Source organism: Delphinapterus leucas, chromosome 14, assembly GCF_059928025.1.
Source record: "Delphinapterus leucas isolate spDelLeu-1000000601 "Yukka" chromosome 14, BTC_Dleu_Yukka2, whole genome shotgun sequence".
NCBI classification, from domain to species: Eukaryota; Metazoa; Chordata; class Mammalia; order Artiodactyla; family Monodontidae; genus Delphinapterus; species Delphinapterus leucas.
The window spans coordinates 7,303,233-7,323,104 of NC_143142.1; the positions used below are offsets into that span (position 1 = coordinate 7,303,233).

General features: G+C 39.7%; 1 protein-coding gene and 1 non-coding gene across 9 annotated transcripts in view; both read left to right on the forward strand.

Moving 5' to 3' along the window:
- Positions 1 to 400: 400 nt before the first annotated feature.
- ZCCHC8 (zinc finger CCHC-type containing 8) overlaps positions 401 to 19,872 on the forward strand; it is a 48,972-nt gene continuing 29,500 nt past the window's right edge. For 4 of the 8 annotated variants that reach the window (XR_016387472.1, XR_016387470.1, XR_016387471.1 and 1 more), the window contains exons 1-13: positions 401 to 761; positions 1,927 to 1,969; positions 4,493 to 4,567; positions 6,141 to 6,246; positions 7,458 to 7,532; positions 9,787 to 9,890; positions 10,010 to 10,075; positions 10,642 to 10,702; positions 11,174 to 11,316; positions 11,606 to 11,748; positions 14,671 to 14,792; positions 16,126 to 16,212; positions 16,481 to 16,598. Coding sequence is in view for 4 of the 8 variants with exons in the window: in XM_022597884.3 (XP_022453592.1) it covers positions 563 to 761; positions 1,927 to 1,969; positions 4,493 to 4,567; positions 6,141 to 6,246; positions 7,458 to 7,532; positions 9,787 to 9,890; positions 10,010 to 10,075; positions 10,642 to 10,702; positions 11,174 to 11,316; positions 11,606 to 11,748; positions 14,671 to 14,792; positions 16,126 to 16,212; positions 16,481 to 16,598 (1,342 nt within the window). In the remaining 4 variants the exon portion in view is untranslated. Of the gene's footprint in view, positions 762 to 1,926; positions 1,970 to 4,492; positions 4,568 to 6,140; positions 6,247 to 7,457; positions 7,533 to 9,786; positions 9,891 to 10,009; positions 10,076 to 10,641; positions 10,703 to 11,173; positions 11,317 to 11,605; positions 11,749 to 14,670; positions 14,793 to 16,125; positions 16,213 to 16,480; positions 16,599 to 19,872 lie in introns of those variants that run through there. The other 4 variants (XM_022597884.3, XM_022597886.3, XM_089894437.1 and 1 more) reach the window with 4 other exon arrangements.
- On the forward strand, positions 5,031 to 5,165 carry LOC115804129 (small nucleolar RNA SNORA9). The gene has a single exon (XR_004024981.1). It is a non-coding gene; the product is annotated as a small nucleolar RNA SNORA9 (small nucleolar RNA).

The window sequence follows — 19,872 nt, forward strand, 5'->3', positions numbered from 1 at the left end:
ACCAAAAGCTGCAACAGACAAATCTAAAATAATCTAAGGTCAAGCTAGTTCTTCATGACAAAGTGAAACAAGCCCAGTAAACTGAAGTAGCTTCTCCAAGATCACAACGGTAGTCTGTGGCAAAACTGGAGTTCCTTATTCACCAGGATCTGTGATAAGCCGTACATCGTGCTCTGATTTTTTGCAGCCTTAAATGCGTAAGAGACAACTCATATTGTTGTAACACGTTCTGATGTAGTTTGGCTTTCTTCACGTTAAAAAGGATCAATCCCAGTATGCAACGCAAACAATGAGTTAACAGTCGATTAGAAACCCATATCCAGCATGCCTTGCTCCCGAGCAAACTCAGAAGTGGGTATAAGAGACACCATTGCATTCTGGGAGTTGTAGTCTCACAGGACTGGCCCGCCTATTATGCAGCTTCAGCGTTCTACGTTTGGAGGAAACCGTACTGGGTGGCTTAGGGCGGCCGGAGCCCTAGAGAGCGGTGCCGCCCAACAACCTTTGCCTTCGACCGGGGGGGCCAGCTCCGCCTCTTCTCGTATCTTTCCCATAGCCCAAAATGGCGGCGGAGGTGGATTTTGGCGACCTAGAGCTGTTCGAGGCGTTTGACCACCTAGAGGAGTCGACTCCGAAGCCAGTTCACACCCTCTTCAAGGACGACGACGGCGACGAGCAGGACGAGAATGGGGTCGGCGACGCAGAGCTGCGGGAGCGGCTTCGGCAGTACGAGGAAACCATCGAGCAGCTCCGCGCCGAGAATATCCTTCCCGCTCGCTGGGCCCTGTCACTGGGGAGTGTGGTGTGTGCCGTCCCCGGGAGGGTGCGGGCGGAAATTCCACGAGGCTGAGAATCGCGGGCTCGGGTTGCATAAGCCGTCCCCGAGGCCTCGGCGCAGACATCTCCCCTTCTGGGATCCGTATCCTGGACCTTATTCACTCCTCCCGCCCCCCAATCTGGGGCAGGTTTTTAGCGTTATTCCGGACTCTTTCAACTGTTCAGTTGTAGACTCTTCACTTCTCTTCCCCTATTTGGAGTCATTATCCGATCTCCTTTTTTGGAGCCAAGCTAAAGTTGTTGCAGTCAAGTTATATGTTAGGAGATACCGGATGCTTAGACCTAGGCGCAGATGTGTCTTTAGGGCGGGGCAAAAGTTAGTGGTGCTAGGATGTGCAGTTGGGGGCGTTAAGGAGTCGAGGCATGCAGAGAGAAATGGTTAATTGCTTGATGAACTTCGGGGATTCATTTTAAAGTTCTTCCACTTTGAAGTAGCTTCCGTGGTTAAGGGCCATTGCAAACCCCTAGGGAAAACGCGCAAATAAGTTTCCGTTTGCGTTTAGTTACATGTTTACAACCTTTCTAGAAGTGTTACTATGTTTATTTCCATTCTTAGAGAATTTTTGGTATTTTTTTGTTTGTAATATACATGCAAGTAATTTTGGCTCAGGTAGTTTTTCTAGTGTAAAAACCCCTGAAAGTGGTTGGTAAATCATCTTTTAAGGTTTTCGAAGTCATTTTTTCATAATGCCGTTTTCCTCTACATTTTATTATGAAAAATTTCAAAATACAGAAAAGTTGAAAGGATTTTACAGTGAACATTCATAGATTCCATCCTAGATTCTTCAGGTCTTAACAGTCTGTTACGCTGCATAACTTTTTTGGTTTAGTCTGTTAGTCTCTTTGAACTACGTGCCCCTGCCTTAGAAATACCATGTTGGAAGGGATGAAAACTCTATTTTAGTTTTTAGATACCTAGCCCTGCAACAAAACAGGAGGTCAGTAAGTGTGTCATCCTCAAAATATTTGTCTTTTAACGTTTATAACATATGTTTATAACATTGACACCAAAAGTGAGGTTAGTAGTTGAATTTTATGATCTTCGTATTTCTATTTAATGAGGGCTTATACTCCTTAACAAGTAATAACATCAAGAACTTAAAAGAAAATTGAACATTCTGACTCGACCAAGGTATGAGATCTTGAATTTGCACCATAATGTCCTTTATTTTTTATCCTGACATTAATATTTAATCACAGGGTTTTTTTTTTGCAAAAAGGGTGTTTAGGATTTTTGTACCATTTTGTACTCAAGAAATCATCGTAATGATCTTTTATTTTTAATTTGTGAGGGTAAAATTTGAATTCTCACAACTGTATTAAACTTTGAAAACTGACTTATTGGGTGAAAATATGTGTGAAACACAATTCAGAAGTTTTTGACTTAATGTTCAGAACAGGCAAGTTATCAACCTAGCTGTTGCTATTCAGCGAACATTTCTGGTAAGTTAGAATTCAGATTACAGTATTAATCTAGCTGAAGATTTATTTATACAATTAAAATGTGTTCATAAATAGAAATAATGCAAGATGCAGCATTTTAGAAGAAGAGATGGTAGTTGCTTTTGAAAAAAGTACAGTGAGTAAATTTGCATTCAGGCATCTGATTTTAATAGAAGATTAAATGTTGATATTTTGTAATTTATTCAGTAGTCACTAAATTAAAATATTTCCTAAAGTACAAATTTATTACACAGAATGGTATGTTAAGGCTTTCAGAATATGGGGTACACTGATGCAGTTTCACATGGAATTTTTTGTCCCTGGTACCAGCTGAATTAACTGGCTACACTGGTGACTAAAACTTTAAAATTTTAGAATTTAGACATATTTCAGAATATGTATAAAGAATAACGTCTCTATGCCCTACTTTCCTTTCTCTATGTGAGCACACTTTGTAGATCTACACTTATTTTTGGTTAGGTAGTAAACATATTGAATGTAACTAGGATTCTTAAAAAAAAATCACAATTTTTATATATGTAAAAATATTTAGATAAGCATATGCTTTGTAATAGAGTTGTTCATTTAAACATTAAATATTTATTTATAAGGGGGTTATAATCACCTGAATTCAAATGATTACAGCATCATAGGCTTTGCCAATTTATAAGAAGCAAGCATTAGTATCCTGAAAAAGGAAAAAAAATATATATATATATTTTTTAATTGGTGCCCTCCGCATTGTCAGACTGACAAAGCTTTCTACAGAACACCAAGGAAGAAAAAAAATAAAATTATTTAGATAAAACTGTACCCTACATCTCTTGATTTAACCCTTATTTTTGGAACTTTCATGATCAGGAGTGTCTCTTCTTTTTATCCAGTAAACATTGTGGGGCGTTTTTTTTTTGTTTTTTTTTTTTCTGTTTTTTCTTTATATGATGAAAATTTTCAAACATAGAGAAAGTGGAAAGAATAGTACAGTTAATACCCATTTTTCATCACTTAGATTTAACAATATTTTGCCATATTTCCTTCTTCTAATTCCATATACATATTTTACCCCAAATATTTCAGCATGTATTTTTTTTCTAAAGACTTTCATGTTACCACAACACCATGATCACGCCTAATAACTGGCACGATTTCCTTAATAACATTCCCAACCAGATTCAGATTTCCCCAATTGAATGTCTTTATTGCTGATTTCTCAAACTGAACTCCAGTCAAGGGTCATGCAATTGCATGTAGTTTTTAGAAACATGATGTATTTTTTAAAACTGAAGTTTGTGCAAATTGAAGCAAGTTTCTGGGTGTCTTCATATTTAATTTTATTTCTCTACTTGATGTGGGCAATTCCACATACAGACTGATTTATTTCACGTGCTGTACAGGTAGAAGGATTTGAGGCAGGTGTGGCGGAATCAGATTCAGCTGCTCCCAGGTTACCAAAGGGATATATAGCAGATTTCCAGGCTGCAGTCTAGTTCTGTTTTTTGCAGTATTTCAAAGTCAAATTCAGGAATGAGATACTTTTTACATCTCTACTTTAAAATTTTGGATTTGAGCCACTTAGTGCAGTGTGCTCTGCCCTCCAGAAAGAGTCTACCCATTTATTTATAAAGTGTTTCAATTTCCCATATATTTCTAAGCCAAATTCACTGATTCTTTCAGAAATATATTCTTGTAACCTGCTTTATTCAATTCCTCCCTCCCCTCAATTTGTAAACAAACAGCCGTTGGGTAAAGAAGCTTTTCGGTTGAAAGATTAACTGTAGTTTTTAATTTTTTTTGCGGTACGCGGGCCTCTGACCGCTGCGGCCTCTCCCGTTGCGGAGCAACAGGCTCCGGATGCACAGGCTCAGCGGCCATGGCTCATGGGTGCAGCCGCTCCGCGGCATGTGGGATCTTCCCGGACCGGGGCACGAACCCGTGTCCCCTGCATCGGCAGGCGGACTCTCAACCACTGCGCCACGAGGGAAGCCCAGTTTTTAATTTTTCTATGAAATATTTTTAAAAATATGTAATGTAAAAGATACCCCTAAAAACTGTTAAAGTGGGTAAAACTGGAGTTCTTTGTGGTTCTTGATCTTATTTGTAAAATATTCTATGATCTTTGGTACTTAAGAATTATAAAGATTCAGTGTTTATATAAACATATGCAAGTTTTACTTTAATGTCTTCTAAGAATATGTTTTAACTTCTGTTTTAGTGGAATATTGGTGAACAATACTAAATTAGATGGACCTTTATTTCAGATTCTATTTATGAACAATGTTATTTCAAAGTAAGTAATTTTCCCTTTCCTAAATATTATGAGCTGATGTATTTATGATACAATGTCTTCTATAAATACGCTGTTCTCATTTTTACTTTATATACCATCTTTATTCTTTTACTTAAAATTTATGGAATCATGATAAGAGTGAGGACATTAGAGTCATATAAACCTGAATTTGAAGCTGGACTCCTCTACGTTCTATATCTGTGAACCTGGACAGGTCACTGACCCTCTCTGCATATCAGTTTCATCACTGGAAAACAGGACACTAATAGTAACTACCTCTTAAGTAGCTAAATGAGCACCTGTAAGAGCCCAATAAATAGCCTCAAATAAAAGTCACCGCTACCACCATAAATAATCTTAACCATTTCTCTGCCACAATCAGGGAACTAAGTTTTCCCTGTTGGCTATCTTCAAAGCTTACCCACGTGATTTTCTTTTTCTTTTTAATAGCAAAACTAGACCTTTGCAAGCCTTCCAGCATGCTTGGGTCTAGGATGACTCAGTGCATTCCTGCAGTGCTTGCTAGAATGTTCTGACATGGTTTGAGGCCTTGACCTGTCCCTTCCTCAGAGCATGGTCATAGACATTTCAGACACCTGCTTGCCCCCTTCGGTGTCACTTAATCATATTGTTATCTTAGGCGCCGGGCAAGGTAAAGGGACCGTACATAGGGTGTTACCTGTGTGGCAGGTCCATTGGCTACTTCAGCTCAGCAGAAGCAGAACCTGAGGCTCTGGGAGGGTGGAGCAGCCTGTGGTGAGCACAGGAGCAGCACGGTGCTGGGCACGTGGGGCTCCAGCGCCGCTGTCACCGTCCGAATCGGCCTCTAACTCAAGCCCTTGGCAGTCTTAATGTCAGCACTGCTCACCTGGCGTTGTGCCTGCAGAAATCTTACAATGTCAGAGCTAACGGGACCTGATGGATCAAGTCTGTAAATAGGAGGTTGGCTCTTTTGGCCCCTCCTGAACCGAGCACTGAAGAATATTTGATGAACGTGGTTCTTGACCTGGAAAGCTGGGGAAAATAGACCTCAGTCGTTTTTCTTGCATTGCATTTTGGTCTTTTTTTCTCCAGTGTAATATTTACATAGGTGTTTCCTTATATGTGCAGAGAGGGTGTCTGGGAGGAGGATGTGGGATAGCTGAATGCACTGATTATCTCTGTGTTGCAGAAATAAGGGGCTGAGAGACAGGGTAGGAAGGGAGCTTTTCATTATGTAACTCACCCTTTTAGTTCTTTTGAATTTTGAACCATTTACATGTATTATATATTCAAAAATTAAGTATGTAAAATTTATTTAAAAAATCCATTTAGTCTTTGCATAAGTATTTGCCAGCTGTTACAGCCTAGGCACTGTGTTAGGTTATTGTAATCATTTTATTAACTTGACAGCAATGTATATATTTTTCCTAAGGAATAGATTCCTGAGTGTTACAAAGAGTCAGTGATTTGACACACTCTGAAAAACAAAATAACAAAATTTACACATGACATCTTCTAAAAATGCATAAAACTCAATCAAGTCAATGTTTTACTCTGTCTGGGTTCTGACCATTTTGTCCTCTTTATGCAGGCAATATCATCAAGAAATAGAGGAATTTGTATCAAATTTAGTAAAAAGATTTGAGGAACAGCAGAAAAATGATGTGGAAAAGACTTCCTTTAATCTTTTGCCCCAGGTATTTCAAACTTAAGAGACTTTAAGATTAGTAGGTTATGCTTTTCACTGCCAATTGTTAGGCTCCAGGGATCCTCTTGAATCAAAACCAGAATGACTGTTGAGATTGACTCTTCACCTCCCATCCTGCAGCCGGGCTTCCTTCTCCACAGTCTGACCAGCGCAGCCACAGGGTTTTCTTTTGGATCACGGGTGCTTTTCTCAGGGATTCATATTCACACCTGGCTGCGCTCAAAACTGAAGCCTTTTTATTTTCCATTCCCTGACTTGGACACGTGGTTTGGGGAAGAAAATTAATTTTAGGTCAGAAAAAAAAATCTCTGTCTCTGAGGTTTATAAAAGATGGATTCTTTTTATCTAAAATGAACAGGTTCATATGTTATCCTTTCTTTCCCTTCTACTTGTTTTAAAAATCAACAGCATGCCCAAAGAAATCTGAGAGATTCCACTCTGAATATTAGGGCATGAGTTTACCTTAAGAAAATCAGAATTATGATTTCTGGGCTTTTTTTTTTAATTAAAAATTAAGGTAAGTAGGTCTCTCAAATAAGGATCTTTAGCTGTTTATCCTCAGAGGTTGGAGAATGGAGTATTCTAATTAATTAAATATTTTGTTTATCACCTTTAGTTTTCACCTATCAGATATAATTTTTAAAGATTCACGGAACAAAATACATTTAACAATGAAAACCATACTGAAAAAAAAAAAACCCAAAACATATTGAGTATTATTTAATATTTGATTCAGGAAACACTTCAGAATTTTGTAGTGGCTTGAGGTCTGTAAGGGTTGTAATACAGTATTGACCAGTAATATCAAGTTATATATTATTTTAATCTTTGATTATCTGATTTCAAGGTAAAGTCTGTCTTGTCAGTTTAAGTGTTGAAAGTTCCATAATTAATATTTGTTAACACAAAGGTCATAGTGTAAAAATAATTTTAAAAAAGTCATAGTGTATGTTAATGCTCCAGAAGATACTATCTTTTATATATCTTTTTGACTTTCCCACTTGGGAGATTTCTTTCATAAACATTCCTGCCTAGCTTAACTTCTCAACTCACCCTAATTATGACAACAATGAATTCAAAATTTTATATACCTTAATGGTATGTATTAGAAAATAAAGTGTGTTCAGATGGCTAATACTTGAAATTGAAAGTTGTTAAAAATTGGTTACCTTTTGTAACATGTGTTTCTCTTTGTCTTAGCCTTCCAGTGTTATGCTAGAAGAGGACCATAAAGTAGAAGAATCCAGTGCTGTCAACAATAAGGAAGCTTTTAGTGTAAGTTTGGACATTTAAGCTTTGAATTCTGCAGATGTGTTTCCTATCCTATGTCCATTGGGTGACATTTAAATGATAAAGTGGTATAGGCATATGTCGTCAGACGATCACACATTCTTTCATTAAATTTGTTGTAAACAACAGTGTAGGCTTCAGCCTCTAAATACCACAGTTTGCTTTTTAATAACTATTTCATTGTGGCCTGGGGGCACAATATATATACTTTGGAGGACTTTATTTTTCTCTTGACTATCCTCTCTGTTCATCTTCTTTCCTTTCTTTCTTCTTCTTTTTTTAATAGATTGGTTTTTTTTAGAGCAGTTTTATGTTCACTGAAAAATGGAGTGGAAGGTACAGAGATTTGCCATGTATCCTCTGCCCCCAGACGTTCATAGCCTCCCCCACTATCCACAGCCCCTACCAGGTGGTACATTTGTTACAATCAATGAACCTACATTGACACATCATTATCACCCAGAGTCCATGGTTTACATTAAGGTTCATTCTTGGTGGTGTACATTCTGTGAATTCGCACAAATTTATAATGATATGCATCTACCCTGAGACTGTCATACAGAGTAGTTTCACTGCCCTAAAAATTCTCTTTATTCCACCTATTCATCCCTCTCTCCCACCTCTACTCATTTTTAAGAACTTGGATGAAGATATAGAAAGCATGCTTGTGGAACTTAGAGATGGATGAAGCTGAGAGGGATATATAGCTAATATAACAGGTGGCAGATAGGAAGTGTTAAATGTGGACAGACTACAATAGTGGGTGAAAAACAGAAGACGATTTACAGGGATGAACCTACATTTAGCCCTTTCAGTACCTATGCAAAATTCAGCAGTGTCAGTGCAGTGTAGTGGTGTGATTTTGCAACTTAAAAATTTTTAAAGAAGATGGTGTAATCCTGGATTCCATTAAAGGAAGACTAGTTTTCATGTTCATGGAGTATTGTGTCCCATTGATGTACCACAATTTAGACTAAATTAATAAGTGCAAAATCCCCCATTTCCAGGCAGGTGCCACTTTAAATCCCAGAACCTTAGAGTTTAAAAGGGAAATGAAGTTATCTAATTCAAATTCAGGAATCTTTCTTTAGAGTGCCCTTAGAGCATTTTGCTCTTTTTTTGAGTCTTTCCAGTAACTTGGAATTCACTTTTTTAAAAAATGAGACAAACCACTTCATTCTTCACACCTGTGATAGAAATTTCCACTCTCTAAAAGTTGAGCTGAAATGTGCTTCTTGGACTCAATCCAATCACTGGTCCTAGTTCTTCCACTTGACATTTATAGGGTGATCTAAAACGATACCTTTGCAAATATCAGCCTTTATCACATTTGTAGAGATGTGTACATACCTTGTAAATCTTTTCAGTAAGATCTGTGGGCTCTTCATCATCCCAGCACCCCCATGTCTTTAAAATTGTGGAAAACTGAAAATAGATTGGATATAGACGATTTTAAGGTGTTAGTAATTTTCTTAAGCATGACAGTGGTATTGTGATTTGTAGAATGTTCTTATTCTTAGAAGGCTCATACTGAAGTATTTAGGGGTGCAGTGTCATGAATAGAGTCTGTAGCTGGTTATGTGTGGAAGCTAGAACCTGGGAAGGAAGTTATTGTATTAATCTCGAGCTGGAGAAAATAGTGACTTAGACTAAGATGATAGTGGTGTCGACTTACTTTTTAAAAATGGCTCAGTAAAAAGTGTGTGTGTGTGTGTGTAGAGATGTGCACACAAAAATGTCAGTTAACAACTGTTGAATCTAGATGGAGGGTACATGGGTGTTCCTTGTACCATTTTTTTCAACTTTTCTGTAGGAAACTGTTCCCAAAAGTTGGAAGGAAAGGAAAAGAGTGATTGGGAGGAAAGGAAGTAGAAACAATGACTATATAGATACAGACAGCTGTCTGAGGATCTTGCTGCAAAAGGAAGCAAAGAAATGGGAAATTGGAGGGACTATAAGAGTTGTTGAAAAGATTTTGTTTTTTAAGTCTGGAGAAAGTGCAACTGATAGTAGTGATCCAACAGGAAAAATTCAGTGATCTAGGCAACAGAGGGGAATTCAGTGATGGAGATCTTACTTACACATCAGAATGTGGCTCCTTTAACTAAGGAGTTGATTATTATTTCTAATAATTTCATCCAGAAATAAATTGTTAAAACAATTAATCATAGTCTTACATTATTTAATGTCTTTTTTTTTTCTGCTTAAATAGCAATATTTTTTGACTTGTTTTCTGCAGGTTGTAGGAAGTGTCCTGTATTTTACTAATTTTTGCCTTGATAAATTGGGGCAACCGCTACTAAATGAAAACCCTCAGCTTACGGAAGGATGGGAAATACCCAAGTATCCTACATAGTGAATGAAGATCTTTATGCATCTTGCCATTAAGTTCACCTTTAAAAAAAAAAAAAAACCAAATTTTGCAGACTATGATAACTATTCCTTAATAAAACTCACTAAAGGTACCAGCAAGTCTTCAGCCACATTGTTTCTCTAGAAGGGCAAGAAATACAAGTAAAGGCAAAAAGGTTTGTGTGGGGAGTTGCTTTTGTTTTCTTCTTTTTTAACCAAAACCATGAACTCTTTTAGCTTGAAAAGTTAATATTCTTTATTGCTAGATTACGATAAATAAACAGATTAAACTAGAATTTCAATATATAGACATGTTAAATGTTTAAGTCAGTTATATTGGAATTCATTGGTTCACTCCTGATGTGCCTGGGTGGGTGGAAAGGTATAATTACTGCTGTCAGTTTGATTGCTGTCTTATAACCATCTACCCCTTTCCAAGTTACCTAAAGGAAAATATGATAATCTGTTTGCCTTGGTTCTTCTATTATTAGCCACTGACAAAACTCAGAGGTAACAGATCAGTCGGGAACACAAGGGTTCTTGGTTAAAAGACTTGGTCAAAAGTACTGTTTGTTTAAATCACTAAGCACAAGAAGTGAAAGTGTACTCATTTTTGCAGATAATAATTGGCGATCTACATGCTTTCTTGTCTCTGATACACGTTGCTGTCATACAGAATTTTGTTGATTTGCTTTTATATTTCTATTTACATTATGAAAATCTTTGTTTTTTGACCAAATAGGCCAAAGCCTCACTGTTTCAATTGTGGTTCTGAAGAGCATCAAATGAAAGATTGCCCAATGGTAAATTTTTCTCATATAAAAAAAAATCTTTGAACCAGAGCTTTCTAATGTTTTCAGTACATCTGTGGCATTGTGTGATGTGAAGAAACTTCCTGTCTTTCCCATAGTCCTTGATTTTGAAATCTTTCCAAATTTATACGTAAGTTTTAAAGATAATAGATTTTAAAAATATAATAATTTATTACAGTACTCTGTATTTGAGATGAATAAAACATTATGCGGGTTCATTTTTAGACAACTTATTTTCAAAACTTTATGTTATGATAGTACCAAGGTAATACGAAATTAAGGGACTGCTTCTCTTCTTTGCTTATTTTCCTAAAGTATCCACTCTCTTTTATACCTGTCCCTTATGCATTAAAACTGAAATAATCTGTGTGCTTGACCTAGAAAAAGTGCTTATATTTATTTAATTTCTGAAATATTTCTAAACTGCTCGATACCATTCTTTCCAAACACATTACGATTTAGCCTCGGAATGCTGCTCGAATAAGTGAGAAGAGAAAAGAGTATATGGATGCCTGTGGTGAGACAAGCAGTCAGAATTTTCAGCAGCGATACCATGCAGAAGAAGTAGAAGAAAGATTTGGAAGATTCAAGCCAGGAGTTATTAGGTACCTCTGTCATTTTATCATAGAATGTCATTTCTGCTTCCCTATTATTTGGAACGTTCTGTGGATCTTCAGGGTAATAATCAAGATATAAGTGTTCTCTAGCAAGGCTCTATATAATGTACATCAATTAATCCAAAAAGATTTATTGGAATTTTAACTATGTGTTTGATAGGCACTGTGCCACAGGCGTGTAATATAAGACACAGAAGAGTTTTAAAATATCAGACCAGTATGTATTTTCATCCAAACAGGAATACAGTATTTTTCTTCCTCTTTTATTTTTACTCAGTGAGGAACTTCAGGATGCGCTGGGTGTGACGGACAAGAGTCTTCCACCTTTTATATATCGAATGCGCCAGCTAGGATACCCACCAGGCTGGCTCAAAGAGGCCGAACTAGAGACCTCAGGGCTTGCACTCTATGATGGAAAAGGTATAGTATGTTCAGTTAGATAAGTCAGCTTAAGTGTTCTATCTTTTTCTTTTTTAATTAAAGAATCACAGTAAAATAGGGTGGGAATGGCTGGCTTATTTAGTGTGTGCTGAGTTAACTAAAAAATATCTTGATGGTGTTTCCCTTGTTTTACAAGGAAGGAGCTAAAACTTCAGTGAGAGTTATCAGATGGTTATCTGGACTTGCCCAGTGACTACCTAGCAAGGTATTGGTTCTCCAGCTAGACCTCATAAGCTCTTGCCTTTCTCAGTAATGGTAACAGAAATATATCCATCTCTGCCAGGAGACCTATAAAAATTAGAATAAATAAACCCTCCTATGATCTAGAACTTCTCTTAGGTACCTCCTCTAGAAAAATATTCACACGTGCGCACAAGGAAATGTGTGTATATAAAGATACTTTTTAACATTGACTATGATAGTGAAAAATTAAAAACAACATTAAGGCCCTAAAGGAGAATGGCTAAGTAAACCGTGGTAGATCTGGGGGGGGTGGAATCCCTGCAGTATTTTTAAAAATGGAGTAAATCCATGGAGCTAACGTGGCAAAATCCCTATGCAATACTGAGTTTAAAAGGCAAGTTTCTGGATGACTTAATATTATGATACCATTGATCTTAAATTAAAAAAAAAACCCACACGGATGAAACAATGCTCTATATTTTCTATGAGGAGTTATGTTTGTAAAAGATATTTTTGAAAGATCTTAACCAAGAACCACCTAGGTTTCAGGGTTTGGACTCATAGAGGCCTTCCCTGACCACTTTATTTAAAGGTATCTCTCCCGGGCTTCCCTGGTGGCGCAGTGGTTGAGAGTCCGCCTGCTGATGCAGGGGACGCGGGTTCGTGCCCCGGTCCAGGAAGATCCCACATGCCGCGGAGCGGCTGGTCCCGTGAGCCATGGCCGCTGAGCCTGCGCGGCCGGAACCTGTGCTCCGCAACGGGAGAGGCCACAACAGTGAGAGGCCCGCATACCGCAAAAATAAATAAATAAATAAATAAATAAATAAGTAGATGTGTCTCTCCCATGTTTACCCACCTGTTCTGCCAGTCTTCATCACTTCACCCTGTTTGTTTTCTTCATGCCCTGTCACAATTTGTATCTATTTATTTATCATGTAGCACAGTGCCTGGCATCTGGTGGATAGTAAATAACTTTTTATATAAAAAATTTTAAAGTCCTAACCAATATACAGCAAACTCAACAGTGGTTATCCCTGAGAACGAAAACAGGATTGGGCTTAAGATTTTAGTATTATCTCTAATGCTGTACATTTTTTAAAAATGAGAGTGTTTCTAGATATTATTTAGGTAATTAAAAATAAAAATAAAAAATTTAGAGACTTCCCCGGCAGTCCAGTGGTTAAGACTCTGCACTTCCACTGCAGTGGGTGCAGATTCGATCCCTGGTCAGGGAGCTAAGATCCCACATGCCGTGCAGCACAGCCAAAATAAATAAATTAATTAATTAAATAAAAGCTAAATAAAAAATTTACCAACACCCCCACCTCAAGTGGTACCAAAGAATATTTAGCACAGCCTTTTTTTTTTAAATTTTATTTAAATTTTAGTTTTTTATTTTTGGCTGCGTTGGGTCTTTGTTGCTGTGTGCGGGCTTTCTCTAGTTGTGGCGAGCGGGGGCTACTCTTTGTTGCGGTGCGCGGGCTTCTCATTGCGATGGCTTCTCTTGTTGTGGAGCACAGGCTCTAGGCACGCAGGCTTCAGTAGTTGTGGCTCGCGGTCTCAGCAGTTGTGGCTCGCGGTCTGTAGAGCACAGGCTCAGTAGTTGTGGTGCACGGGCTTAGTTGCTCTGCGGCATGTGGGATCTTCCCGGACCAGGGCTCAGACCCTTGTCCCCTGCATTGGCAGGTGGATTCTTAACCACTGTGCCACCAGGGAAGCCCCAGCACAGCCTTTTAATATATCCCCAAGTCATGCTGACATTCAAATTATCATTGCTCCTGCCACTCTGTAGGTGCTTGCATTTCTGTTTTCTCTCTCTCTCTCTCTCTCTCTCTTTCTTTTTCTCTCTTTGTTTGAATAGAGATTCTTTGGACAAAAGATTGTAGATCATTGAGAGCCTCTTAAATCTCTTTTAATCTGTAAGTTCCCTTTCTTGTTTTTAACAAAACTCTGTATTTTGTCCTTTTGCGTTTTTGCTGGTGCATCCCCATGGTGTTATTTTAGCATGTTTCTCTGTCCCTCCGTTTCCTGTGAATTGTAGTGGAATCAGTCATTGGTGATCATTGCCTATATCTATCTGTTAATGACGGGTGACACACTGGTTATAGTCTTACTCTTTCATTACTTGGCTTCTTATCCTGAAAACTTATATAAAGAGAAACTTCTCATCAACTATTTGTTTTCCTTAGGTATATAGACAAGGCAAAATAAAATGTTCGATTTATCTAGTACTTTTCAAAATAATGAAGTGGTTCCTAAGTATCCTTCAAAAACTGTTCTCATCTGTAAGGTGGTTTTAACAGCATGTGCCTCTTGGTGTTGTTATGAAGATTAAGCGAATGAATGCTTGTAAACTGTTTCAGGCACTGTCTGAAAAGAAAACACTAGCTCATACACAGTGACCATTACATAAATGTTTATTAAATAAAGAATTGGAATAGAGGATTAGGCAAATCAAAGACCAGTGCAAAACAGACTTTTCAAATAACTCATGGAAGAACTAAAGTTTCCAAGATTTTAAATGTTTATTTTTATCAAAATAATATGTCCATGTTGTTTAAAAATTCTAATCTGATGGTTCAGACAAATTATAATTAAAGCGATTCTCGGAATAATTCTGTGGTCATGAATCTAAGCACTTTCCAGGTCTGCTTCTGGTCTGGAGAGGGATTTATGTGGGCATCTAGCAATATTAAGCTTTTTGATGGTCTGTAATAGATGGTGCTGATGGAGAAACAGAAGCTGGAGAAGTGCAACAAAATAAAAGTGTCACTTACGATCTCTCGAAGTTGGTAAACTATCCAGGTTTTAATATATCTACTCCCAGAGGAATTCCAGATGTAAGTGTTTTGGTTTTTTATTCTTCTGGGATGTGACATTATTTATGTAGATTGTTCAAAATGTTAGCTTATGTAGCAATTACTGTTCCGTAAAGAAGTAAATGTGTTACTTTTGTGTTTAATTTTTTAATTTCCTTTATGTTGATTAGAATATTAAGTGAAATCTTGAATTCATCAAAAAGAAAAAAAGCCCACAGTTTTTTCCAATTTTATGCCCTAAGAAAAGGAGCTAAAATAGAATGGTGAGATTCTATAAATCTAAAACTATTCTAAAATTAAAAGATTATTTTTTTTAAATATGGGATGGTTTGAAGCAGTGTTATAAGTTTTACAGAATTAATTGGGAAGTAAATTTCTGTCTTTAATAAATCTAAGTATTACTATAACTTTTTCCTACTCTTCCCTCTTCACCCCCTCCCCAAAGTAAAATTTCTCCTATACAAGAAAGGTTTGCTACACTTAATCTTTTCCAACTTTCATCTTACGTTTCAGGCTTTAACAACTAAGTATAGTAGTGGTGATGGTGGTGGTGGTATTTTAATAAAAATGCATTCTAGGTGTTCTTAGGGACTGGGCTTCAGAGAAACAGCCAAAGGTCTGAACTTACAGTCTAGTGAACAGATACAAAGACGTGTGTAATTAATCAAGGGCTGAGTTGCATGTACAGACCATCAGTCCCTCTGGAAGTGGGTCCAAGTACCAGCCCACATCAGAATCTCCTTGGGGTGTGCATTGGAAATGTACATTCTTGAGCACCGCCCCTGCCCCCCCTTAGACTTAACTTAGTCCCTAGAATCTATAGGTTTCACAAGAGCCCAAAGTGATTTCTACTGAGAACCACTGTTGAATGTGTTACTGGCCATAAGAGAGAAACAAATGATGTTGAACCTTCAAGATTATTGCTCAGTTTGGAAAGGGAAAGAACAGAAGACAGAAAAATCAGCATGAGTGAGAGAGTTAGGAGAAGGGAACAGTTAACAGTCCTGTGAACAGCGCTGGTGCGTCAGGAGGGGGGCGGGAGCCAGCCAGGCCGAATGAGAGTCTGCGTCATTAATGCCTGTAACTTCTTCTTGTAGTAGGTAGAACCTTTTTGGGCCAAGCGATTTTGTCAAGTAGTCTTTTAGTGTTCAGTCCTGATCATTTTGCAGGCAGAGTTGGGTTTTTTTTCCCCTTCAATGCTCCATTATTTTCATTAATTTCCCCAAAAAGGAAAAGTCACATATGAAGCAGAAATGTAATTTGAGACCTCCACTTTACCTCCTGTCAGCAGACTATTCAAAGCATGACGTTTTCCAAATACATACTTATTTTTCTCTTCTCTTTTCATCATTAGGAATGGAGGATGTTTGGTTCCATACCAATGCAGGCATGTCAGCAGAAAGACGTGTTTGCCAATTACCTAACTTCTAACTTCCAAGCGGTAAATAGATTTTCAGAGTGTGGTTTATAAAAATGTATCGCGTCTATCTGAGGAATTTTGTAACTCATTAGGCATCTTATTGCCTTTTCTCGCTTTGGATATAAAGCACTCTGTGTTTTCTGATGAATCCAAAGGAAAAAGGTAACTGCCTTCACCAGTTACCTGGACTTAGCTCCAGATTGGTTTTCTACATCATATTTAAGTGAAGGGATGGGGTTCAATTCTTTGTGGACCCGCCTAACTTGTGTTCAATTTGGTTCTCCGTTAGCCGAGCGTGAGGTCCAGCAGCAAGAGGTCTTCGTCTCTGCCCAGGCCTAGTAGCCCAAAGAAGCAGAAGAAGGAAGGCAGCTTGGCAGCCTCGCCCGCCGACATGGAGCTTGACTCGGGTAGGTTTCATCCCGTGGTTTTGATTTCTTTAGAAAGTAGGGTGAATTTGTACGCTCCTGAGTTCTATAAGAAAGAGGAAGCTGTTTATGAGCACTAACTTTTCTTTTCTCCTCGGATATCAGAGCATCTCCACTCTTGCTGATCAAAGCTTGGTGTGAGAGCCAGCTGGGCAGCCGACTGGGTACCTGAGCTAGACAGACCTACCCACCCAGTCCCAGTGGTTCTGGACCTGGACCGGCCCCTCTGGTGGGCAGTGCTTTGAGACAAGCAGTGGAACATGCTCCCCTTTGGCAGCTCCCGAGAGGAAGAAGGGCAGAGCTAAGTCAAGCTTTCTCAGTTACTCTTCCCAAGTGTATAAATCCACTAAGTCCCTCCTCCCTCCAGGAAAGAGAGACCAGGAGGAAAGTCCGTCCTCTCAGAAACCCAGGAGGGAACAAAGGCCTTGCCCTCTGATACTCCCCCAGCCTTTTGTTCTCTGAACCCTCTGGGTTTACCGTGGAACCTGTGGTCACGCGGGGTTGTGACGATCCTTTTCAGCAGATCAGCAGTTATCAGGACAGTCATGCTTCCACCTTTCTGAGTCCCCGCTTACCCCACTACCAACCACCACTCCTTTGGGTTTCCCCTTGGGACTGCTGATGAGCAGTTTAGATTTTGCCCCCAGAAGGCTCTGGAATGGATCAGAATTTTGTGTTAATTGGATAAACTCCAAGTCCACTCTGAACCTAAGATGAAAACTCAACGCTTGTTCTGTTTCCCGTCACAAACCACGCCCCTCTACTCTGGTCCCATGTAGCATGTCGGATGTTCTGAAAGTGAAATGAACTGGCAACATTAGGGTAAAATGCATACAGATGCTCTAGTAATAAGAGGCCAGCAATGTAAATTGCCTCAAATTTGAATGGAGACCTCCCCACCCCGAGTACCCATTTTCAGATTCCCGGGGAGATTTTATTTTACTTTATTTTTTTGGCCATGCCACACGGCACGCGGAATCTTAGTTCCCCGACCAGAGGTTGAACGTGTGCCCCCTGCAGTGGAAGCACGGAGTCCTGGCCACTGGACTGCCGGGAAGCCGCACCCAGGGAGAATTTAAAGGTTGCAGATTAAATCACCTTAAATCCCCAAATTGAATTATTTTGCACTAGCAACTTCAGAGTCCAAAATTAAAGCCTCCAAACCATTTTCCCCAATTTTTTATTCTGCTTGTTCTTACCACAGGGGTCTTGATACCTGAGTAAAGTTCACAACCCGGATGTTTAGCACCTACAGCCTTACTTCAATATCTAGTCTCACTTTTAACAAGGCCAAAGAGTTCATAGGAAACAGAATTACAGCCTTTGCCACATACCTATGAAATTTTGAAAGCAAGCAGTTCCCCAAAACCCAAAAGCAGTTGTCCCAGACAATTACATTCCCAGAGCCCAGCACTTCCCAGTGTTATCAAAGGCCACAGCCAAGATTTCTGAGTAAGGGCAAAGATCTTGGTTTCTCTCTCTCTTGGTGCCAGTCATCTGACTCCACCACCTGGGAACTTAGGTTGGAAGAAATTTCCCCATAAGAAGGGAATTTTGGTTTTAGGCACTTAGAGTACCTCTGAGGAAAAGACACCGAGCTTGGTATCTTGAACCATTTGGGATGTAGTTGCTTTCTCTCGAGGTCTGGGAATGTGCGGTGGTGGCAGTCCGTAACTAGGTCCACACACTACGTGCAGGGCACTTTCAGCCCTGTGCTGGGAGCTGCTGCTTCTGTTTCTTGTGAGGGAATTTCTGAGGCCTAGGAAACCTTCCTCTTAAGGGAAGTTTCTCTCTGTTTGTCTGTCTGTCTCTTTCTCTTTCATATATAATTAACCAATCAAGAGCCAGCCTAAGCCCATATGATGAAGTGAGACTCAAGAATACAAGTTTAGGGGCTTCCCTGGTGGCTCAGTGGTTGGGAGTCCACCTGCCGATGCAGGGGACACGGGTTCGTGCCCCGGTCCGGGAGGATCCCACATGCCGCGGAGCGGCTGGGCCCGTGAGCCGTGGCCGCTGAGCCTGCGCATCCGGAGCCTGTGCTCCGCAACGGGAGAGGCCGCAACAGTGAGAGGCCCGCGTACCGCAAAAAAAAAAAAAAAAAAAAAAAAATCCAAGTTTAGTGCCTCCACATTCCTTCTGTGGCTCTCAGTCCACAGTGGAATTTGGGACAGAAGATCTAGTGCTAGTTTTGGCCTAACTCGCCCTGGGATAAACGGTTTAATTAGAACCTCTTTAGTTCTCTGTAAGACAGACAGAACCTTTGCAGAACAAAGATTATTTACCCCGGGTACCTAAAAGGCCTGAAATGCCTTCTTTCCACACTATATATCTGGTCTCTGCCTCGGCCACACTTCCTGAGGACTCAGCTGGGCCCCTACCCCGAAGCCTGTGCCTTAGTTTGCTAGATCCCCCTCGCCCTGCAGTCTGTAAGTGAATTATTTCATCAGTTGTGCCTGCTTCCGAGCCTCTGCTGCCATCCGCTGAGGCTTCTGCCTGCCCGCACACATTTGGTAAGTGTAGCTCAAGGTCCCAGACCACCTGCTAAAGGCTCCTCTGGTCGCAGCCATCAGCAGAGGCAACTGGTTTTGTTTACAAGCGCCTGCCTCTGTGCAGAAGCTTAAGTAAGCCTCTGCCTTTTTAGAAACAGCAGCACCTCTAAAAGAAGCCACCATAACATGCACTCACCTGCTGAGGACAAAGAACCCCGTGACAAGAGCTTTCTTGCCCAAGCCACAGACTTAAAAGATGGGCTAGTGCCAGGATCAGAACACTCTGACCACGTGTAAAGCTCAAGGCCTCGAGCCACATGTCTTGACCTCCATGTGTCTTCCCACCCCCAGTCCATCCTTCTGTTTGTTAAAACATGTTGTTTTCCATGTTCCCTCTCAGCACAATGAATGTCAGCGTCTTTGAGGGGGTGAATAGCAACCCCCTTCCCTACCCTTGTTCTGAACAACTTAAGTGATCATTCAGTGAGTAGTAACAGATCAAATTATCAAGGCCAGTTATAGGGCTGCTTCATGAAAGGGCCGAGAGGGTCTGCTAACTGAACTGGGTTGGCTTATGGACACCCTGATAAATGGTCCTAAAGGCAGGCCCTTCCCACCCCAGAACCACCGCAAATCCCCCTGTCCCCAGCTTCTTCCTGCCCTGCAGGGGCAGAACTCTGTAAGCCGTAGTAATTCGAGTGACTTTTGTCGGCAGCTCATTCCCAAGAAGAAGAAACAGTGAGTCAGTGTAATTGCCATTTTCCTGT